The following is a 21,690-nucleotide window of genomic DNA, read 5'->3' as shown; positions in this document are numbered from 1 at the left end:
TTTGTTAAATCAGATAGATGATATTGTCTTAATCCCGCTGTCTATGTCTAATCATTTCCATTATACTGTTGGCTCCCTGCTGTTTTGCCCTCCTTCCTAGCAATTTCGTCACAAACATGCAATAAACAAATTTTGTAAAAAAGTATTTAAACTAAAATTTAACATGTTTGCTTATCTTATCTTATTTTGTCGACCGTTTATGTGTATTGTTTAAGATTCAAATTTTAGTTAATTATTATCTATAGGGTGTTTCCAATAATCAATCTCATTAATTTCTTAATTAGATTGAAGATAAATTAATATGAGCTAGGAACTCAAATACCAACTAAAGTTTTTTTTTTTTTTTTTTTTTTTTTTTTTTTTTTTTTTTTTTTTTAAATACCAACTAAAGTTGCTTGCAAAATTATGGTTGTTACTGAGATATGCTGATTTGGTGTTAGGTTAATAAGTGATAAGAGTCTCTTTAGCCGCATTGCTTGACTGTTGCTTAATCCTCCATTAGCTATTTCTTTTAACCAATCTTTACTCTTTACACTTCACAAACACAGCATTTTGCTTCTTAATCTTTTTTTGTTTCTGATTTCTAAAGCTAAAGCAAGCCTATATAGCGTTCGTAGTAGGGTTTTCCAAAATATCGCCATCGCTTTATTTCCTTATCTCCTACTATTTAAGTTCTTTCTCCAATATTTGACTAGTTCCCTTCATGTTACATATTCTCTACTGTATATATAGACCTGGGTCAAATTCTGCAGTTAAATCGTTTTCCTATGTTTGACTAATTCAGTGCACATTTTAGTATTTTTTTATATAAAAAACTCAGAGTGAAATATGGGTCAGAGTTTAAATATCTGTTTTGAAGGAAGAGTATTTGGCAGATAAATTATCTTAAAAGAATGCAAGACTTTTATGAGTTCTCTCAACAAATTAAAAACTCTTCGTTCCACTCGTTCTGCAATTGTAAGCCTAGATGAACATGTTCCTTCTATACGACTATACTAAATAGATACACACATTAAGTTAAACATGATCCTTAAAAGTGTTTCTTTTCGACTTGGGATCAAGAGCATACGACACACCAAATCTTTGTTCACCACAATTCCCTTATTTTCTTAACAACTCAACCATGTGGAAGTGTCTTTCAGTCTTAAACTTGAGATCATTCGTTGCACACACAAAAAAAAAAAAAAAAAAAAAAAAAAAACTTGAGATCATTCATGTCGTCTCTCAAAGTTTTTTTCTCTAATTAGTGTCTCTCTCTCTCTCTCCATGCTTCTTCTCGGTTTAATATTTCTCAGCTTTTGTAATTACGTTATAACGTCCATGTCTTTTTCTTGAACTCAAAAGCCACAACAAGAAAGCCGCCGCTTATTAATCTACACTAACATAGTTCTCAAATAGTCTAAAGATATTCACAAGTATTTATCAATTCTTTACTCCGAAATTTTATAATTTGTATCTAAACATTTAGAACGTTGTAGTTTTGAAATGTTTAATTAGGCATAATGAGATTAGAAAACAAAAAAAAAAGTTGCAACGGACCCAAGTATCTGTATTGGGTTTGCTGTAATAAATGATAGAATTGTTTTGCTTCTAGTATTAAATAAAATACAATAATATGGAAAACAAATTAAGACTTATATGATGAGGAATGAACAACTTTAATCTTTTACTTTATAAGTAGGGAACACATAAGTGAATCTTTGAGTCTTGTCATGTGAATAAAGGCTAAGCTGCTCTGTAACCCAGGAGTGATATCCCATAATCCCTTTTTGTTCAAGACCAATTCCTAGTATTTTTTAACCATTTTGATTCATGGACATATGAAAATCTATAAATTTTGGATTTTAGAATAATATTTACTACTCGTCCACCTAAAAAAAATAGCAACAGACAACACCTTTTTTTACGCTTTACGTTTTAAGGTGGCAAATTACGCTCTCACTTTTTTCTTTCCTTACATTTCACATTTTTGTAACATCTGGTTCTGCAACTAGATTTGAAGTTTTTTTTTTTAATGACCACAGAGTGTATGCTTGGCAAAAACATTATATTAAAAAAATTAACAGTTCACTAATTTATACTAACTAGTACATTGTTAACGTTTTGTCATGAAATTACAAACACACACAAAACAAACAAACTATATTATTAGCTAACTTCTCCCCATCATGATGTTGCATTGCATGGTTCCGAAGCTCCATTCTACAAGCTAAGTCTATAATGTTTCATTCAAATAATCAAATAAAAATAACGTGAACGTCAATCTATTTCCTAAGAAATCTCACTTCTGTTTTTGTCATATACCTACATACCTGTTTTTACCATATAGCAATAAGTATCAAATACTTTTAATTTTATTTTAAAAATGAAAGATGATTGATGTTAATAAGTTTTGTGGGGGACGAAGCAGAGAGAGTCCATAGCTGTCGAGAAAGACACGTGGCAATGATTACTCTCTGCCCTTCTTTATAAACACACTCCTTCCTTCTTCCTTCCTTCCGTCTCTCCTCCTCTCTCACCCATTACTTATTACATCTCTTCCCTTTCCCGGCCACCTCGAAACTTTTCTTCTCTCATGGAGACTTGGGAGAAGCCTATTTCTTCATCTCACCACCGTCGTCAACCTTCCTTCTCCTCCTCTCTCCTCGACCAAATCTACCGCTCCATCGACGATTCCTCCCCTGCCGCCCTCGACTCCACCTGCAGGAAGAAGAAACATCATCATCATCATCATCATCATCATCACCAACACCGTAACGAGGATCGTGAGATCTCTCCAGTTTATCACCGCCGCTCAGTCGCCGCTGATTTCGAGAGATCAAGTAGGAGGACCAACACCACCGACTTTCTCAGACATTCTAACTCCAGCTCCTCCGACTCTAGCGGCGGCGGTTTCTCATCTTCTGAGTCTGATTCTTTCTACGGACGTTCCAAATCTTCTGCCTCCCCACCTCCTCCGTCCACTCGTCAACAACAACCGAAGCCTATTCGGACATCAACCGTCGACAACTCCTCCTCCGTCCAGAAACCTAAAGAACTCGGTGGTTTCTTGAGAACCAAGTCAAAAGCGTTAAAGATCTACTCCGATTTGAAAAAAGTGAAACAACCAATCTCTCCCGGCGGCAGACTCGCTACTTTCCTCAACTCTCTTTTCACCAACGCCGCCGCAACTAACCCTAAGAAGCAGCAGCGCAAGAAAACTACCTCCTCCGTGGAAGAAACAGTACACTCCTCTTCCACCACCACGTGCTCATCCGCGTCGTCCTTCTCCAGGTCTTGCTTGAGTAAAACTCCGTCGTCTAGCGGCAAATCAAAAAGATCCGTACGGTTCTGTCCTGTCAATGTGATCCTCGACGAAGATAGTACTTCTTCTATTCCCATGCCTTACGCTTATAACAACAGGCTCTACGGTAGTAACGAAGCTAAACGCGACGTCATGGAAGAGCATTGCCGTGTTATCGAAGCAGCCAAGGACCTTCTCAGAACTTACCATAATAAGAACAAGGTTACTACAACAACGTACGACGATGACATCAACATCACCAACGTAGAAGATGACGATGATGCCGCGAGTTGCGCCAGCTCTGATCTATTCGAGTTGGAGAATCTCTCGGCCATTGGGATCGAGAGGTATCGTGAAGAGCTCCCGGTTTACGAAACCACTCGTCTGGATAATATGAATCGAGCCATTGCTACTGGTTTACTCGTATAATTGTATATTACTTTAGTTAATGGTTGGGGTAATTAGTTTTTAGATCATTCGGTTTTTTTACCCGTTGGGGTTTATGTTTTACCGCTTCCTGCAGTAAACGGTTTTTGTGCTCTCCTTGTTAAGTAACTCGTGTATGTATATCCATCGTTAATTAATCTCATCTTAAACTTGGTATCTAAGTTCATAACTGAGCAGCTTAATTAGCTTCTGATTACACTGAGCTAATCTTTATTGCGAGAGTTCCAGAATCATCATAGAGGTGACGGAAGAAAAAGATAGTCAAGTTTTCTATTCTCTTCGTCAATTAGAATAGCAAAGAGTCGTTGCCTTTTCTTTGTTTCTTACTCTGTTTTTTTTGGTAAAATTAATACTATATTATAACAAGAAGAAGATTTGAGTAGATGAAATAATTATTAATTAACTAAAAGTAAAATATTTGATTTGATGCTACTAATAATGATCAATAAGATGGGGGAAAAAGTGAAAGAGACATGGTCTCAAATGTCATGGACAATAGTATCCAATATTTGATTCTTTTCGAGTACTTATTTTTTTAACTTTTTTTGCCTGAATTTGATTGGGTTGGCTTGTCTGGTTCTAAACATGGCTTCTGATTATAATCTTGGATTATGCATTATATAAGTCTTGTCTATTTCTAAGTACACGCATTCCTTTCATATCTACCTATCACTGATGATTATATTAAACATCAAGTGATCAAGATATTGAACGTTACGTTAGTAGTTAACATGCATGTTGTTAATTAGAATGTTAGAACGTGTTGGGTCTGATATTAGGTCAGTAATTAATTCTTTCTTAAAACGACATGCAAATAGATTCTAGAATAGTAAAAGTTTCTGTTGAAAACACTATATATATCAAAATGACGAATCATGTGTTTTAATATGTTACGTACGTATGTCAGATTGTCATGTCAACCTTCGATTTGATTGCCTGATAGAAAGATAAAGACTCACATATGTAACGTTATAAATCATATAATAATATATTGGCCTTGACTGGTGAAGACAATTAAAACTGTACAAAGTATTTTATTTTTTACCAATTACAAAAACGTTATTAAAAACTTTACTTTCAGGGTACAGTTTTTACGTACGGCTCTTATCCACAATTTTGCACTATTCTGTAACAGCTTACAGCTCTAGTTTACAGCTTTGGGTACGTTACCAATCGGACCCATTCATATTTCGGAATTTATTTGCAATTTTGCATAATACATGCCCAAAAAAAAGGCATGACCAAAATTAAATTTGGTTCAAAGTAACAAATTGGACCACCGAATCATAGCGTTATGATAAGCTATTAAAGCTAACACAAACATGCTACTCTTAGCTTGAAATATATGTACTTATATAATAAGTAAAGTATAATTACACAAGTAAACTATTGCCTATATATACAAACTAATTAAAAAAGGCTAATATGGCTATGTAGTCAAAAGTATCCGATACAAAGGACACATCGCATAGTCTAGTAGCCCAACTTCCCACTTTTATTTTCTTTTCATTTGTTTTAGATCACTTTAATTAAACGGTTTATTTGTAGCTTGCAATCCCCGCATAATCGAGAATCAATCCTTTTAATAGCTTCAATAAGAAAAAAGGAAATAAATCTTATACTTCAATGCTGTCAAAACAAAAACAAAACAAAAATCTAATTAAAGTAAAAGTTAGTGAGTTAATTAGTGTATAAACAAATACTTACATCGGTAAGTATACTATGTGGATTTGTCCCTATTTGTGGTGGGTGAAGTGGGGGAGTTAGGAAAGTGAAAATATAATCATGAGAGTAACGTGCTGATTTAGCCAATTAATTTCAAAAGTTTGACTCCAACAATCAAATCTCTAATCAATTAAACAAGTAATTACTTTTTATATACAAACCAAAATGGCGGTAAAGACTAATGTGACCAAAAAAAAAAAGTTGTTTGTAGGACATAAAATGACCAGTTAAATAAGCGGTTGTATTTGAAAAGCAATTACAGATTGAAATTAAAATTATTATTTTTTTAATTTCCTTTCATATAATTTGTAAACTATTATAACAATTTTTATATATGCATGTCTTGTTTAACACTAATAATTTCTTTCGGTAATTAATAGAATATAAAATACACGAGTGTATAAATACGTATTAACGTAGAAGTTTCGTGGTGAATGGTGATCATACAAATCAACAAAAGCATTTAATTTGGACAGCTACATATGACATATCATATATATGTATATATATTGACACAGTAAATTGATATGTATGTTATAAAGATAAAAGAATAATAAAGGGGCATACAATGTCCCATATCAACCATGCACAACTCGTCATTCTCATGCACTACCAGCTATTTCTATATATATTAACTAGCTAGGGCTTAACACCGTTTCAAATCACACAAGCTAAGACACACACTCAGTCCACTATATGTAATATGTATATTTAATTCGAAAAACTTACTCTCTATTTGTGAGTGTGCACGGACGTGTACATGTCGTCGTAAAACGGTACATATGGTGCAATGGTGGGACACTCTCAACACTATTATAAGCTTTCTTGTGTGTGTATGTGTCTACTAGCTAGCTATCATAGAATATAGTCGAATTCGACATCCAACTATCCAAGTGTATATTTATATACCCAATGCTTATATATATTTCTAACTTTCTAAAAAGACAATTTAGCTGTAGATGAAATTGTTAATCGAATTGAGAAAGCGAGTAATTTCGTGTAGTGGTGTTTAATTGGAGAAGCCGATCGAGAAGGGAAAGAGACGAAGAGATGGACCAATCACCAATGAAGGTGAGATATAGGTCGGACCGGCCGGGGAAGAAACGAGTGGATATAAATGTAGCCCGCACGTGACGGGGGTGGCCACTTAAGTGTCGTAACTCTCCCACGTGCACACGTGTAACCACTCGTTTTTTTTCTGATCCCTATAGAAAAAATCTTCCACTCAACATCAAAATATATAGATCCCCACACTGGACCAGGATCAAAAGTAGTAAACACTGTTCCCTTTTTTTTGTTTTTTAAAAGTTACGATGCCAACAAAACTAACCAAATATACATCGTTTTTTTTAATAAGAAAACTGATTGTTTCTTTAGCTGATCAGGATAATTCTGTCATAATCAAAATGAACTTTGTTTTTCTCTTTCTGCAATTTGATGGATGAATTCAATCTGTTTTGAAGATTCGAATATGTTTTTCTTGTTGGATACTAATATATCTTCTATTTAGAAAGACAATAATTAATGGAGTGTAAGTTTTCTTTAGTTTTTGTTGTACAAAGTCATCATAATTTTACATTGTAGTGGGAAAAAAAACATTAAATGGTAAAATACCTGATTTTCTACATATACTTCGGAAATTTATCTGGATTTAGATCCAAGAATGTTTATTCAAGTTATAGAAAACAAAAGCATTCCACAGTTTTCAAGCTGTTAATTAATAAGTGAATAGAATTGATTAAAGTGGTGAATATATTCTAGGAACTGGTGAAAGTGGATTAAAATTGCTTTCTTGTACCACTTCACAGTTCACACACATCTTAATTGTATGTATTGTGTTACACAGCTAGGCTAAATTCATTCTTTGAAGAAATTATAATTAGTGGTCAAAACTCAAGACACGAGAAGGAAAGCAAAAGAAGAGAATGTTGGAAGCTAAACCCCAAAATTCTAAAAAAAAAAATTAAAGAAGAATGTTTTTGTTTGATTCCAAGAAGATTATTGTTGTGGTTCCATATTTTTTGTCTGAGCATCGATTAACGATGAATGACGTACGTATAACTTTCACCATCTGCCATGGCATACCGATTTTTCCCCTTCTTTTTTTCTTTTTTTCTTTTGGTTTGTTATCATATGACTTTTATGAATATATTGGATTATTGGTTATAGTTTTGCTATGACACAGATATTTGATTCTCTTTTTTCTTCCAAGTGCTAAAATGTTTTATAAAAAGATACAATGAAAATGACTGTAGAAAATATCAACATATTACTATTATTGCCTTTGGATTCGTCATAAACCAAACTCCAAATCATTAATTTCCAGTGCCCATGCATGATGCCTAATGCATGAGCTTGTCTTCTATCTATCTTTTGGACCATTCCTATAATCATAATTATTCGACATTACTTTATAACGATAACGATTGATCTGTTTCATATGAGTCAATGTCATGGTCTTGTTTTCTATATATGTTTAGTCCCTCTCGTCATGTAATATCTAAACGAAACACAACACTACAGTATTATTTTTATTTTCTTATAATGTTAACGATCGAGCAGATCATGATGATTAATACTAATTTTTGTTACGTTGGTACATAATGTTTCACTGTAAAATTATTAATAAAATATTACCAATATAATGATTTATTAGTTGAATACTCAGCCATGTCAGTCGATATTATATACAGTACAATTTACTTCATGTTTTTAATATTTAACTATTATAAAAGTTGTAAGTGGCATTAAAAAAAACCATTCTCGTACATCACATTTAGTCATTTACTATCTTGATAAAAAGAAAACTATTACCGGTTTAAGAAGGCATGTCTTTTTTTTTTTTTGGGCAAACAAGAAGGCATGCCAGTAAACCAGAACCAAACAGAATCAATCTTTGCTTTTATCAATTTTTTTTTCATTCTTTGTAATCGTGTTGTGTCTAATATATATCAGTTTGATTTGTAATAATTTGAAGAAAAAGAAAGTGTTGTTATCTTCAAGTTTGCCCAAAAATCTTCTCATGTTCGATCCAAGATAAATTAAAAGTTACAATTTGTAAATATCTTATAAGTCTAATGTAAATGTTTTTTTAAAAACAAAACTATTAAATGTTGAGGTTAACGAAGTCCGTAACATAAAACTATTAATGAATAAACGTAATTTCAACAATTAAAATACTTTTTAGGGTTTTCCTATATATAAAGCATCTCTTGTTTCTTTTCACCTCACCAATCTTACATCCAAAACTTGAAAAAAAAAAAGAAAGAGAATATCCTACATCCAAAACCAAAAGCTAATATGACAAAGTGTCTTCTTATGGCAGTGTTCGTATCTATAGTAATGTTTTACATGGTTAATCCAATTTTTTCACAGGAAATGGATCCATATTCACATGAGGTTCCCAACTACAGATTTCGAATTTTACGTCGAAACTCCCGATGAAGCTCCATTCGAAGAAGCTGATTCACCCGCAATAAAATATGACACAGAGCTGGTTAACCATTACTCGCACAAACAACGTGATTTTCTTCGGGCTTGTGCAGAAAAGTCAAATTCGAAATGCGAAGATGAGATTTTCATGAACGTGATGGGAGAGAAGACCCCATTAACAGATGAATGTTGTCGTGATATATTGAAGACCGGCAAAGATTGCCATCTCGAAGTTGTTAAAGCTATATTCGCCGCATATGATTACACAGATATTGCATCTAAGGCTATAAGCAAACAAACATGGAACGATTGTGTCGTTAAAATTGGGAGCAAAGATTGATGCTTCAGTCTCTTTGGAGCAATAAACTAAATATCCATTCGTGCTGATGTGTCTATGCATTTTTGTAATTTGACCGTCCCCAATTTATTTTTGGTAATCAAGAGGCAAGAATTATATATATAAAAAAAAATATTTTACGTTTTTAAACATCATTCAAACGAGCCCAACATAAACTAACAATGCATATGAAAAATGATACTAGTGGGTAAAATATTCGGATATTCAAAATATGTTTTCGATCTAATCATATAAGAAATTGAAGTCATATATGGATTTTTCGAAGTTGGATTACAATATAATACTTCACCCAATTTTGTACTATTATTCTTACAAATTTTTGGTGGATATGGATATGCCAATTCATGTCTAATTATAGATGCCTACAAATGTTTAACATTCTCTCTAATTGTGATCTTTACATCATTCGGACATGTACTGTAAACCGTAGATATTATGAATTCATAATCAATTCGTTTAAATTTTTTTGCAGATTTTGGAATCTATTACGAACATGCAAATGATAAAGTGCATTACACAAATCTATTTCAAAACACCATATAATAACAGACGGGCTTCACCGCTAACAAGATTGGGTTTATAAGCCCAAAAAATATTTTAACTTACATCAAAATCAAAACGCAGCGAAGGCGAGTCGTTTCCCAGGTTTTGTTGTATACATTACTTTTCTCTGTCAAACCGAACTCTCAACAACAATGGCGACTGAATCTCCGAATTCTGTTCAGAAAAGTAAGTCATTGACGATGTTTTTTTTTTGTAGTTGAATCTCTTGGAATTTGGATTTCTAAACGATTAACTTGATAAACCTACCTACCTATACACCAAAAGATTGTTTCCAGAATCTGATGATGATTTATATATTTTTGACGGCTCTGATCTGATCGTATTTTGGGTTTTTGTTGTCGCAGTTTTTGTTCATCTAAGAGCTACCGGTGGTGCTCCGATACTGAAACAATCCAAATTCAAGGTATATATTCTTTTTTTTTTTATTTTTTGTAATCAATCACGAATGAGAATGATCAAGTTTTATCTAATAAGACGAAATTAGGGTTCTTATGTTGATTAGAGTTTCAGTTGATACAATGTATGTTCACCATGAGATTTTCAATTTAGGAGAAAATCTACTAGTGGTTTGTTCATCATTGCCTTTTTGTTAGTTTGATAGATTCAATTCTTTCACATTGATCAACTAGGCAACACCGTAATCATGATCCTTTCTTGGTTTGAGAATGTTTGTTTGATTTTAGAGTTATATGTGCTCTTGCGTTTTTTTTTTTTTTTTTTGATCTTTTATCTTCAGATTTCAGGGACTGATAAGTTTGCTAAAGTGATTGATTTTCTAAGACGGCAGCTTCACTCTGACTCATTGGTAATTTTATTCAATCAAAACATTCTTTTGTGTTATCTTTTGAAACAGTGATTGATTTGTTTACTGATAAGTTTGTGTTATCTCTCTCTCTCTCTCTCTCTCTCTCTCTCTCTCTCTCTCCCTCTCTCCACGGTGTCAGTTTGTGTATGTAAACAGCGCTTTCTCGCCAAACCCCGATGAATCAGTAATTGATCTCTATAATGTAAGTATTATGTTTAATTCCGCATGCATTGGCTCTATCTCTCTTTCTCTTTCTCTGCCCTTAAAATCTTACAGTTTGTATTTTGGTACTATGCTACTGAAAGTAGTAGGTAGTTTTACATTATCCATCTGTGTACTTTTAATCCTGAAACCCGTATAGTTAACTTTGCTTTCATCCTCTTAGCATTGGATAATAAATAACAATGTAGTGCTGGTTTCGGTGGATGATTGCAGAACTTTGGGTTTGATGGTAAACTGGTGGTTAACTATGCGAGTTCCATGGCATGGGGTTAAAGTTGCATCTTATGTTGTCTCTCGGTCCAAAATCATGGATCTGGCAGATGTGATCTGATACAAGCTGCTACTCTTTCTTTGGTAGGAGAATCCAAGTGTAGATGTGACCCATACTTGTTGTACATCCTTAGGAATGGCACTTCATCAATTTTTTTTTTTTTTTAACCTGAATAGATATGACAAAAGTGGAACAGTTTTTGTCTGATACTTTCATATTCAAGAAATGATTCAATCAAGTAAAGAGCTCATTTTTTTTCTTCTCTGATTGGTGTTGTTTCTAGACTTAAATATATCATGCTCGCCAACAACAACAACAGTTGAAATTACAAAATGGGCTGTATAAAATGGGCTTGGATCAATTAGATGTATATGATGAGGCTAGAACGAGAATGTGATGAAATAGGTGACGGCGATTGACATTGGATCCCGTTGTTTCTTCTCTCACAACGGAACAGCAACTATTTTTTTTGTTCTCTCTTTTCGTCTCCCTCAAAAAAAAAAAAACGGAGTTATTTAAGTATTATTACAGCTTGTAAATTGTACAAATAAATATATATCGAAATCGAAATCGAAATCTTCTATATCTACGTTCCCCCAATTTTTCGCCTTAATCTCTCCTTCCTCAACCCCTAGATTTAGCCCTAAACCGTTACTCCTCTTAATCTCTCTCTCTCTCTCTCTCTTTGCATTTTCCCGGAAAAATTTACCCTTTCCGCCAAGTTTTTTATTTTTTTTCCTTTTTGTTGTATACACAGAGTCAAATTGTTCTTCTTCCTTGACGTTCTTGTGTGACCCCTTTTTTGGCCCCGAATTCGAATCTTCAATTTTACAAAATAGTTTGTGAGAGATTCCTTTTGATTCTTGCTTCTTCTCGACTCCATCTCTCTGGGGAAAATAGAGAGGGAGAGGAAGAACGAACGGAGACCTCCTCCTCAGATTATATCTCTCTTCCTCAAATCAATCAATCAATCAGTCTGGGTGATTGATGAGATGATGATATTAATGGGTTTTTTGAATTTTGTATATACATCATCCTTGAATGTTTTACTACTTCTCGGTATGTTTCTCAGCTTCCTCCTTCTTGTCCAATCACAACAACAAGTACAACCTCAATTTCAATCTCCACCTCCGCCGCCGCCTCAATTGCTTCAATCTCCGCTGACTCCGCCTCAGTTCAACACGCCTCCTCCTCCTTCACAATCCAACGCTGGAGTTATTATGTCTCCTCCTAATTCTCCGCCGCCACCATCATCATCATCATCATCACCTCCACCGCCGCCGATTCCAAAACCCTCTCATCCTCATCCTCCTCCACCTCCGCGTGCGCAAGCTTCTCCTCCTCCTCCTCCTCCGCAATCTAATAGCAGAAACCACCAACCACGGAGGCTACGGCCGCCGTCTCCTCCTCCTCCTCCTCCTCCTCCTTCTCGGGTCTTCAAGCGAACAGAGAAGAGTGGATTGAACACAGGGAAAACAGTGGGTCTAGTATTCGCTGGGTTTGCAGCAATGTTGCAGATTTGCGTTGTTGCCTTCTTGCTTTTCAAGAGAAAGCAGCTTCTCCGGATGACACATACTTATTGATTCTTTTTTCGTGGAGCAGAGATAATCTTCTTACTGAGAGATTTCATACTTTTTGAGAGACGAGGAGACAACAAGCATCAAACAAACAATTTAAATAGGAACTCAATTTTTTGATTTGCTGCAATGGATGGTTTCCTCAAAACACTTGAATCAGCCCTTTTCCTCTGTATATTTGGGTATTTCCTTCTTCGTTTGTATTCAATCTTTTGATTTTTTTTTTTTTTTTTTCGTTCTTTTTGAAAAAGGTCGTGTAGTTTTTTCGTTTACATTGCCTAACGATGCTAACTAGAGAGAGTGAACAGAGAGGTTTGGAAAAGAAAAAGAGAAACAATGGCTCTCAAGTCAAGTCATGTAAAATTTGTTCTTTAGGGATTTCTGTGAGATGAAAACCGATTATCTAATTTCATTTTGTGAGAGGTTTGGCTAAATGTGTTTCTGCTGTTGGTTTAGTATTACTATTCTTGTTACGTTCTCTTGATGGGATTCAGGGTTTGTACACAATTCCCCTGTTTCTGCATATTCTAAGGTATATCTCGCTTTGTTTGTGTGATGTTACTATGTTAGTATAGTGAGAATCTAGGCAGTGAAAAAGATAGGAAGATCAAGTTTCTTTCTCTATGTTATGCTTTCCTTAGGCTATAGATTCTTTCTCACTCCATATTGACATGGGAACTGCTTAGACTGTAGTTGATAGCTCTTGGAATCAGAAAATGTCAATCTTTCCTGTTTTATAGCCTCTAAGGAATCAGAAAATGTTGAATTTGTCGTGTTTGATAGCTCTTGGAATCAGAAACTGTTGGGATCTTTCATGTTTTTATCTGTAAAAATTTGGTTATTTAGAAAGATGCAAAGTGGGGATTTGATGATAACTGGCCTCTCTGGATGTATGTATGTATGGTCTGGTTTGGTTAGAACTTCCGGTGTTTTGGTTTACGCAAAACCTGTCTAATTAGGATAGTTTCACATGGAAGAAGAATGGTACTTTTTTTATCTTGTTCCCTATTCTGAAAGTGTTTAAGACGCGTTTTTGTTTGGTATGAGACCAAAAAGATGAGCTGGTTTTAATCTGGACCTGATTCCCCTCATAGAATCTTTCGTTGGCAACATGTTTCATTTTTAATTCTCCAAAATACATTTATGATAATACTAAAAATATAATACCAGTGTTGGTAATGATTCCAAGTAATCATACGCACGTAAAAGACTAATAAACTTAATGGATCAAGAGTCATGATGTTTGTCTTTTAACTCTCTCACTTTTTTCCTTTGGCCAAAGAAGCACATGCATGCAAGGAAGCATACCCAAAAGTTGTGTATGATTTGTTTGTTTTCCTATAAACGACAAAATTTCTTATGTTCTACATATAATAATAAGTTGAATTTGTTGCCATATTATGTTGAGTTTTGACCATTCTCTCGTTCTGTAAATGCGTGATTCAAGACTTGGGTCCACGGAACGTCATTCCATATAGTTGAGGATAGCCCCATAGTTCAAATAGTAATCGATTCTAAAAAACTTTGAAGTGTAAAAACATCATTGCGGATACTCTTATACTTTGCTTCAACCACAATTACGATAATTTTCAACAAGCCCAAGAGTCTTCCTCCAGATAAGCGTTTTACAATTTGAACACATATACTTAACATGTAATTGCCTAGAAAAAACTAGGTTCATGTGTTAAATAGATTCATATATAAGAGGTATGCCTGCACCCTAAGAAACAAACTCAATATATATATATATATAGATAGATGGCACTGCCCTGCCACAGAGTCGTGTTTTCTTTTGTTGCTTTCAGGGACACTAAAATATAAAACGATTTCTTGAGAAAGCAAGAGAACACACACAGACATATCTGTCGGATCACTTTTCTTGTTGGACCTAACACACATAGAAAAAGAGAAAGATACATAAATGTATACATATAGGTTTCTGCAAACAGTGTCCTGTCTCATTGTTCCACGGAAATAGATGTGAAATGTGACTCTTCAACATTTCGAAGTTGTGTGTGTTGGTGCAGACCCATCATTGAATACTGCCATCCTTAATCAGCTACCTGAGAAAATTAATCTAGAATTATCAATAATTAAAATCAACTTATTCTTTTTATTTAGCGTAGATTAGATTATTTTTGCAGTAATTACCAGTGTCGAGTCTTGAGTGGGAAGAAAGGTCAAGCCAAGAATCAGAACTCTTGTTCTGTGCCCAGTCCTCACCGAAGAAGTGATGAAGAGACTTCTTTGATTCCGGTGAATCTTTCTCCTCTTCTTCTTGATGACTTTGATGATCTTGTCTTGATGAATTAGCAAGGACACTACTTCTTGTGGGTTTGTTGAACATGTCGGCGCCCAAAACGAAACACTGTTGCTGTTGCTGTTGCTGTCGATGATGATGATGATCCTGTTCATGATCATGTTGAAGATGTTGAGATGATGATGAGGATGAGTATGTGTGATGATGATCAATCTTGTGATCAGTAGTACTACAGTGGTGGTACGGGTCATTCATCACTGTTGTTGCTAACGGTTGTTGGTGATGGTATGGAGAATCTTGAAAGCTTCTAGATGCTTCTGGAAAAAACGTTCTTTCTCCAACTCCAACCCTCTCCCCAATTCCTTGAAAATACCTGAAATTGTAATACAAAAAAAATCCCCATATATAAAATAGAAGTTTCTTCCTTTTCAAGAATTAACAATCCTAATTAAGCATGAAAAAGATAAATTAAAGATAAGATTATATACAGAACCTGAAGTCTTTGTGGTCAGTAGCAGAGGCTAGGACATTGAACTGAGAAGTAGGATTAGTGTTTTGATGAAGTGACAAAGCAGAAGCATGATGAAGAGGTTGTTGTTGTTGTTGTTTAGGTGAAGTAGAAGGGTAAGGATAATCAAGAGAATGGCTGTTGAAGTAACCTCTAGTGACGTTACTGCTACTTCCACCAACACCAAACCTGTTACTGTTATTGTAAGCATCCATTGAAGAAGAAGAGGCAGAATAAGTAGTTGAAGAGGAAGACGAGGAAGAAGAAGACAAGGTGGGACTTGGGCTGTTGTTGTTGGGGAATGAGAGAGATGGTGATGTTAAAGGAGTTGTAGTTGTCTGATTCTGGTCAATAGATTTTCTGGCACGGTTTCTTCCTCTGTGCATGTGTTTCTCACAGTACTTTGAATCTGGGTAAGCTTCTCTTGAGCATCTCCACTTCTTGCCATCTGTTCTTCTGCATCGTCCTGGTTCTGGATCTGGTTTCCTCCCAAATCCCATCTGGTAACATCCCCATCCAACTGCATCATTTAATTAAAACAAAACCCTAAACTTAGTCATGCTGTTAAACCCTAATTAAGACCTTAATTAGTTCCAAAATCATCAGAATAATATTGTGAAAAAACTTCCAAAGTGGTCGTTGGAACTTGGAAGAAGAAAAAGGTGAAAACTTTATTAAGCAGAAACTCAAAAATCTAAAGTGTATAAAACGCATAAAGCTGCAAACTTTGGGCATTAGAATCAACAAAAGATTGAAACTTTATGCAAGCCAAATAAAAAGAAATGAAAAAAGAAGAAGAAGATGTGTAGAGCTTACGGGATTGGTGAGGGAGGAGTCTAGAGACCAAGGCAGAATCCAAGCTTTTTCTAATGGAGAAGATGAGTTCAGGTGGGACAGGAACACCAGAGACCATGTACTTGTAAATTAGGGCTTGGTGTTCCAGTTCTTGCCATTGTGTTGGTGTAAATAAAGGCCTCTCTATTGTTCTCCCACTACTTCCACTTAGACTCATCATCTTTTCTCTTTCTATCTTCTCTCTAGCTAGCTTCCCTCAAAGAAAGGTTTATATATGTAGCAAAAGCATAAAAGAAGATAAGAGCTTGCTTTCTTGATGGATTCAGAGACTAGGGTTCCTGAGTTTCGGACAGGGACAGACAAAGAAGACCACCCTCTCTGTCACCTTTTGATCTCTCTCTCTCTCTCTCTCTCTCTCTATCAAAGCATATATTCCTCAGATGCAAATTGCATGAACACTACTAGCTTAGGTTCTTCCTCTTCACGAGACCATTCTCTCTTTAATATATATTCCCTATTTCTGTATTTAGGAGAGATATAAATTAGTCACACTCTAGTAGATAGGTTTATTTTTTGGTTGAACGTTAATCAAAACGAAACATGATATTTATATTGTTTATACTATGTGTTTAATAAATTAAAGAGTTATCACAAAACATTCAATAAAGAAATGAAAAAAAAAAAATCAAATCAGGACAAGAGCTTTTAAGGAGTTTTGCCATGTAGTGTAAAATCAAAACAACATTAAAATATCCAATATTGTAAATGTTAAAATAGATAAAATGTAATGTAAGGGGGATGAAGAAGAGTGTGGTCCTATAAAGACTGGCAAATCTGAAGAGACTCAGGCCCAGTGTTCCTGTTGCTTCTTCTGCAGCACTTGATGCTCCTGTCTCTCTGACTAAACTCTTTCCCTCTCTTCTCAATCTTTTCTTCAAATCACACCATTTCTTTAATTAATTTATTTTATTTTCAAACTAGTATATATATATATATATATATATATAACTATTTGTGTTTTTTTTTTATAAAAAGAGTGCATTGATTTTGGGAATCTTTTTTTTTCTTTCTTCCTTTGAGCTGACGCACTTTTTAATTTCAGCTGTATCCCAACACTTCATGGCCTAAAAATGAGTGCCATTTCTTTTTATTGAGCTCATTTTTTTCTTTCATTTTTTACATTTTTTGTTTATTACATTGAGTGAGCTCTGTTGTTATTACTGTCTAAGACAGGGGAAAAACAGATAGATGCAACAAAAAAAAAACAAGTATTTAATGAAAAGAATTCGGAAGGAGCTTCTTGTATCACACACTGCACGAATCTCTGACTCGAGAAGAAGAAACCAAACTTTTTTGCTGACCTGAAAAAGAGTAATATTATAGATTTTACAGTTTCTGACGACAATAGAAAACAAAAAGATTTTTACAATTTCACATTGTTTACATAGAGATGGCTGAAATGCATGTGGTTTTATTTATTTTACAAGGTGGCAAAATGGTAAATAAGGAACAAAGAAGAGGGTGTTTAGATGAGAAATAGAGAGCAGGGAAGAGACCATTGGATAAAGAAGGGGACTAGGTTTGTTTGGTTGCAAGTGAAGTGAAAGTACTTTTGTCCTTTTAAAAAAAAAATGTTAAGATATTTTGTCGTTTTTTATTAAATATTTTTTAAAAAATCGCTCATTAGTTTTTTTTTTCAGTCTATACAAAATTGAAAAAAAAAGAGTATAGGATTATAAGAAAGAAGAGAAAGGCATGTGAAGTATCAGAAATATGCAGAGAGGGTTGGGTTCATTAAGTGCAGAGAAAAAAAAAAAAAAAAAGGAGTAAGACTGTTCACTCCTCTGTTTGTTTCTCTGTCTCTTTTCACATGCTCTGTCCTTTTCTCTCCTTTTTTTTGAAGCCCCCTAGATCTTTCTCCCTTACACACCTACTATCTACTATTCTTTACTTACACATTTATAAGTCCGATACATAATGCACTCATTTCATATATTTCTTACATATACATGATCCTCAAAATTTAGGGTTTTAAAATTGTTGCATTGGATCGAATTATGAACTAATCCTTTTGTAGACTAGATCACCTTATTTTCTTGGATGGATGATAATCTGATGCATACTTTGATTTAATGGAAATAAGTTTACAAAACAAATTGAACATATATTGTGTTAATTTTATGTTTGTTGTTTGTTTTATGAACTGGAAGAATACGATCATGTAAGATATAGCTAGTGAGATCAACCAAATAAAATATCGATGGTCACCTTAGCATGACTAAACTAACCATCATCCTTAAATTGGTTGGGAAAAATAATATGCATGTATATATATTGAGAGATATAAGATGGTATTGGACCTATTGGTACGCATGTTACGTTTGGTGGTTGGTCCAACTGATGATCATGATGATGAATAAGGTAGGAAGAAGAAGGTGGAAAAACCTTTGGACTAAGGGATATTTCCGTTTAAGAGCATAAGTTTCCATTTTAGTCATTCATATGCATGATCATCATCATCTTTTCTTCTTACTTTTCTCTTCTCTCTTTCTTTTATTTTATTATGTTTTATTTAAACAAATTCATTAACATGAAAAATGGGGGAGTTGCTATATAGAGTTGTGATATCAGATATAAATAGGAGATGAGGGGTGGCTAAAGGTAGGTATTATAGGGCAGAGACCTACCTCCTTCTCTCCCTTTGACTCACTTTTCTCCATTTTTAGTTTTTTTTTAGTTTTATGACATGTAAATACTGTACCATAACTATCTTTTTAGGCCTCGAGGGATATTTACGAATCATATATATTATTTATTTTACACGAGCGAAATGTAATATACTTCTGATTTCTGAACCATCCAATCACATTTAACATGGCTATAACCTATAGTTATATGCTCAAAACTTATTATTTTTGTCCCGGTCCTTTTGGATATTAGTCTTTCCCATTAATTACGAGTTGATTATCATTTTATTTTATTTTGTAACTGAAACTATATGTGAAAGAATAAAATGAATCTAGGATAAGAATATGGTAATAATAATGACGACCAAAAGTAGACTAATCACGAATATTCATAAGGTGCTAATGTCATGCAATTAGCACAGACAATTATTAATTATAATGATTTACTAAACAATACAAACCCATAAACCTATCGAAAATGACAATATGAGACATATTAATTGTGGTGATCACAATAGTACATACTGACACCAATTTCATTTCATACGTGAGTTTGAGCCACAGGTTCATAGTTCCTACTCCTTCGTTAATGGGCCGGAGATGGAGATAGTGGCAGCAATCGTCGAGGGGATCGTCGTCGGCGTTGGCAACAACAACAACATATGAAACAAATAAGCCAAAGTATCAATCGGACAAGTTGGATTACAAGTATTAACACAGGAAACACGACCCAAAATCCAACATAAATCATTAGTATATAACGAATTATTTGATCGTCAGATTGAACTAATGCGACCGCGAAAAAGAACGCTGCCGATATACAAAGAACCGCCGCCACCATAAATGTTACGAGGGTCGCCATTATCATTCGGTTCCTGTAAATAACTATATCATCAGATAACTGTATTTTTATCTGAAGAACAATTCTCACTAATAATACCAACTGTACAAAAACCTCATAAGATATATATGAAATCGATTATTTTTCATACTTTTATAGTCCAACCAAACAACTATCGATTTAGTATTTTCATTTTTTCCAATCAGTTTTGTTGAATTGGTTTAAGTCAACCATCGGGCACATTAAACCAAAGTCAACACCTTATTGTTAATGTAGTACATGACTAATTTTAGTCCTCAGTTTTTAGTTTTTACTTTCCTGCAGTAATATCTTGTCAAACACAAAAGTTACATTAAATTTCAGACTTTCAATAATATTTACATAAGTTGCACATATAATTAATTTATTGGTTGGTAGTGGACTAGTTGGTACCTTAGTCGTAAACCGCTGATGACGAGGAGAATGAAACTCATCGAGGCAGAAAAAGACACTGTACTACTAATAACCATCCCAAGATAGGCTTGACGTTTGGAACTCTCGTACTCCAATACAGCCGTCCCCGCTTTCCCTTTACAAACCGGAGCTCCAGTTTGATTTCCGAAAGAACAATTGTCACTTTGCCATACGCCACCGGGAGGACTAACCATAACTTGAAAACTCATACCAGCTATAACCGTTGCCGTAACCATCAGATTTCCTCTGGTTTTTTCTAACCAATCACTTTGGCGGTTTAAGTACTTTGCGAACCACTCCGATGTTGATTCTTCTCGACCGTTGGCTTCCATGATTCAAAGCGATAATTGTTATTAATTTTAAGAGTTTTAACAAGTTATATGTGTAATTTCTTTGATTGTCGTCTTAGATTATATAGGAAAAAAAGAATGAACTCTTGCTTTAAGGAAGAGGGATAGAAATTTCTGGTTTCATCAGCTAAAAGTCTAGTTTGATACTATTCGTATGTTGATTATGGCAATAGAAAACATATTATTTGAGAACTACATCAGCAAGTCAACACAGCGATCGTGGGCTCGGAAACACTTCCAGGTTGGCATTTGTCTTTATGTTCTTGATTGAATTTTCTCAACTATTATCTTAATTCTTTATTCCTTGCATTTCAGGATGGTGGTGGCGTGAACCGCATGGTCGTCTCGTACGAGCGTCGCATTGCCGAGCTGGAGAAGCAACTTGCCGATTCTCGTACTTCTGAACCATCGAGGAGATCGACTGAGGAGCTTCGTCAGGATCTCGATAAAGAGCGAGGGGTTTCTGCTGTTCTCACGAAGCAAAATGCCGGTTTCAGGAAGCAAGTAGCCGATCTCAAGGCTTCTCTTGACGCTTCCCGCTCTCGTCTCGAGCAGTTCAAGGTTGATCACGCGTTTCAGAAAGCGCAGTTGCAGCAGCTGCAAGCGGAGCGGCATGGCATCGATGTCGAGGTTGCTGGCTACAGGTCTCGTATTGAGAGGATGAGGAAGCATATTCTTGACAACAGAGCGGCGCAGGAGTCTCTTCTGACCTTGAGCCAGGTGAACGACACCTATGATTGTCTTCAGGAGTTGGCGAAGAGTGGTACGATCGTTCCGTCGAAGACTTTGCTCGGCTTGGAGGCTGATGCGAAGATGTGGGAGGACAAGGTTCTTGGTTTCGATATCGCCGACGTTCTGGACAGCGATCTCGAGGCTCTCCCAGAGACTGCGATCGTTCCTACGAACCTTCAGGCGGCAGAGGTTCCCGTGATCGTAGGAGAGGAGGTCGTCATGGCAGGGGCACCTGCGGGATCGGACGCCCAGGTTGCTGACGAGCAGTGACTCGCTTTTATCTTGTTTTATTAGAACCTATTCCCGTTTGTAACGGATGTTGGGCCGTTTAGGCGATGTATTTTTCTTTTTGAACCTTTGCATTATGATTGGACTTGCTT

General features: G+C 35.1%; 4 protein-coding genes and 2 pseudogenes across 5 annotated transcripts; 4 read left to right on the top strand and 2 right to left on the bottom strand.

The window, feature by feature from the left end:
* The first annotated feature begins 2,399 nt into the window (after positions 1 to 2,399).
* On the top strand, positions 2,400 to 3,891 carry LOC104778746 (protein BIG GRAIN 1-like A pseudogene; annotated as a pseudogene). Its single transcript, XR_015558317.1, has one exon. The product of XR_015558317.1 is annotated as a protein BIG GRAIN 1-like A pseudogene (transcript).
* Positions 3,892 to 8,743: 4,852 nt separating this feature from the next.
* On the top strand, positions 8,744 to 9,252 carry LOC104778735 (protein DOWN-REGULATED IN DIF1 11-like; annotated as a pseudogene).
* A 618-nt stretch (positions 9,253 to 9,870) lies between these two features.
* Positions 9,871 to 11,345, top strand: LOC104778725 (ubiquitin-like protein ATG12B). Its single transcript, XM_010503171.2, has 5 exons — positions 9,871 to 9,974; positions 10,154 to 10,212; positions 10,546 to 10,614; positions 10,754 to 10,816; positions 11,050 to 11,345. The coding sequence occupies exons 1-5, from the start codon at positions 9,941 to 9,943 to the stop codon at positions 11,107 to 11,109; spliced, it is 285 nt and encodes a 94-aa protein (XP_010501473.1). The 5' UTR covers positions 9,871 to 9,940; the 3' UTR covers positions 11,110 to 11,345.
* A 198-nt stretch (positions 11,346 to 11,543) lies between these two features.
* Positions 11,544 to 13,118, top strand: LOC104704763 (uncharacterized). The gene has a single exon (XM_010420797.2). It carries the CDS (start codon positions 12,100 to 12,102, stop codon positions 12,688 to 12,690), a length of 591 nt encoding a protein of 196 aa, XP_010419099.2. The 5' UTR covers positions 11,544 to 12,099; the 3' UTR covers positions 12,691 to 13,118.
* A 1,377-nt stretch (positions 13,119 to 14,495) lies between these two features.
* LOC104778714 (growth-regulating factor 5-like) lies at positions 14,496 to 17,183 on the bottom strand. The gene is made up of 4 exons (XM_010503161.3): positions 16,269 to 17,183; positions 15,438 to 15,972; positions 14,836 to 15,317; positions 14,496 to 14,747 (listed from the first exon to the last, which is right to left on the bottom strand). Exons 1-4 carry the CDS (start codon positions 16,465 to 16,467, stop codon positions 14,740 to 14,742), a joined length of 1,224 nt encoding a protein of 407 aa, XP_010501463.2. The 5' UTR covers positions 16,468 to 17,183; the 3' UTR covers positions 14,496 to 14,739.
* Positions 17,184 to 19,305: 2,122 nt separating this feature from the next.
* Positions 19,306 to 20,648, bottom strand: LOC147949585 (uncharacterized). Its single transcript, XM_087452323.1, has 2 exons — positions 20,208 to 20,648; positions 19,306 to 19,809 (listed from the first exon to the last, which is right to left on the bottom strand). The coding sequence occupies exons 1-2, from the start codon at positions 20,558 to 20,560 to the stop codon at positions 19,521 to 19,523; spliced, it is 642 nt and encodes a 213-aa protein (XP_087308449.1). The 5' UTR covers positions 20,561 to 20,648; the 3' UTR covers positions 19,306 to 19,520.
* Between the last annotated feature and the right edge of the window lie 1,042 nt (positions 20,649 to 21,690).

This window comes from Camelina sativa, chromosome 1, assembly GCF_030686135.1.
Source record: "Camelina sativa cultivar CO46 ecotype springtype chromosome 1, ASM3068613v1".
Lineage (NCBI taxonomy): Eukaryota > Viridiplantae > Streptophyta > Magnoliopsida > Brassicales > Brassicaceae > Camelina > Camelina sativa.
The sequence above is the reverse complement of the archived record's forward strand: the minus strand, read 5'-3'. Positions and strand labels throughout refer to the sequence as shown.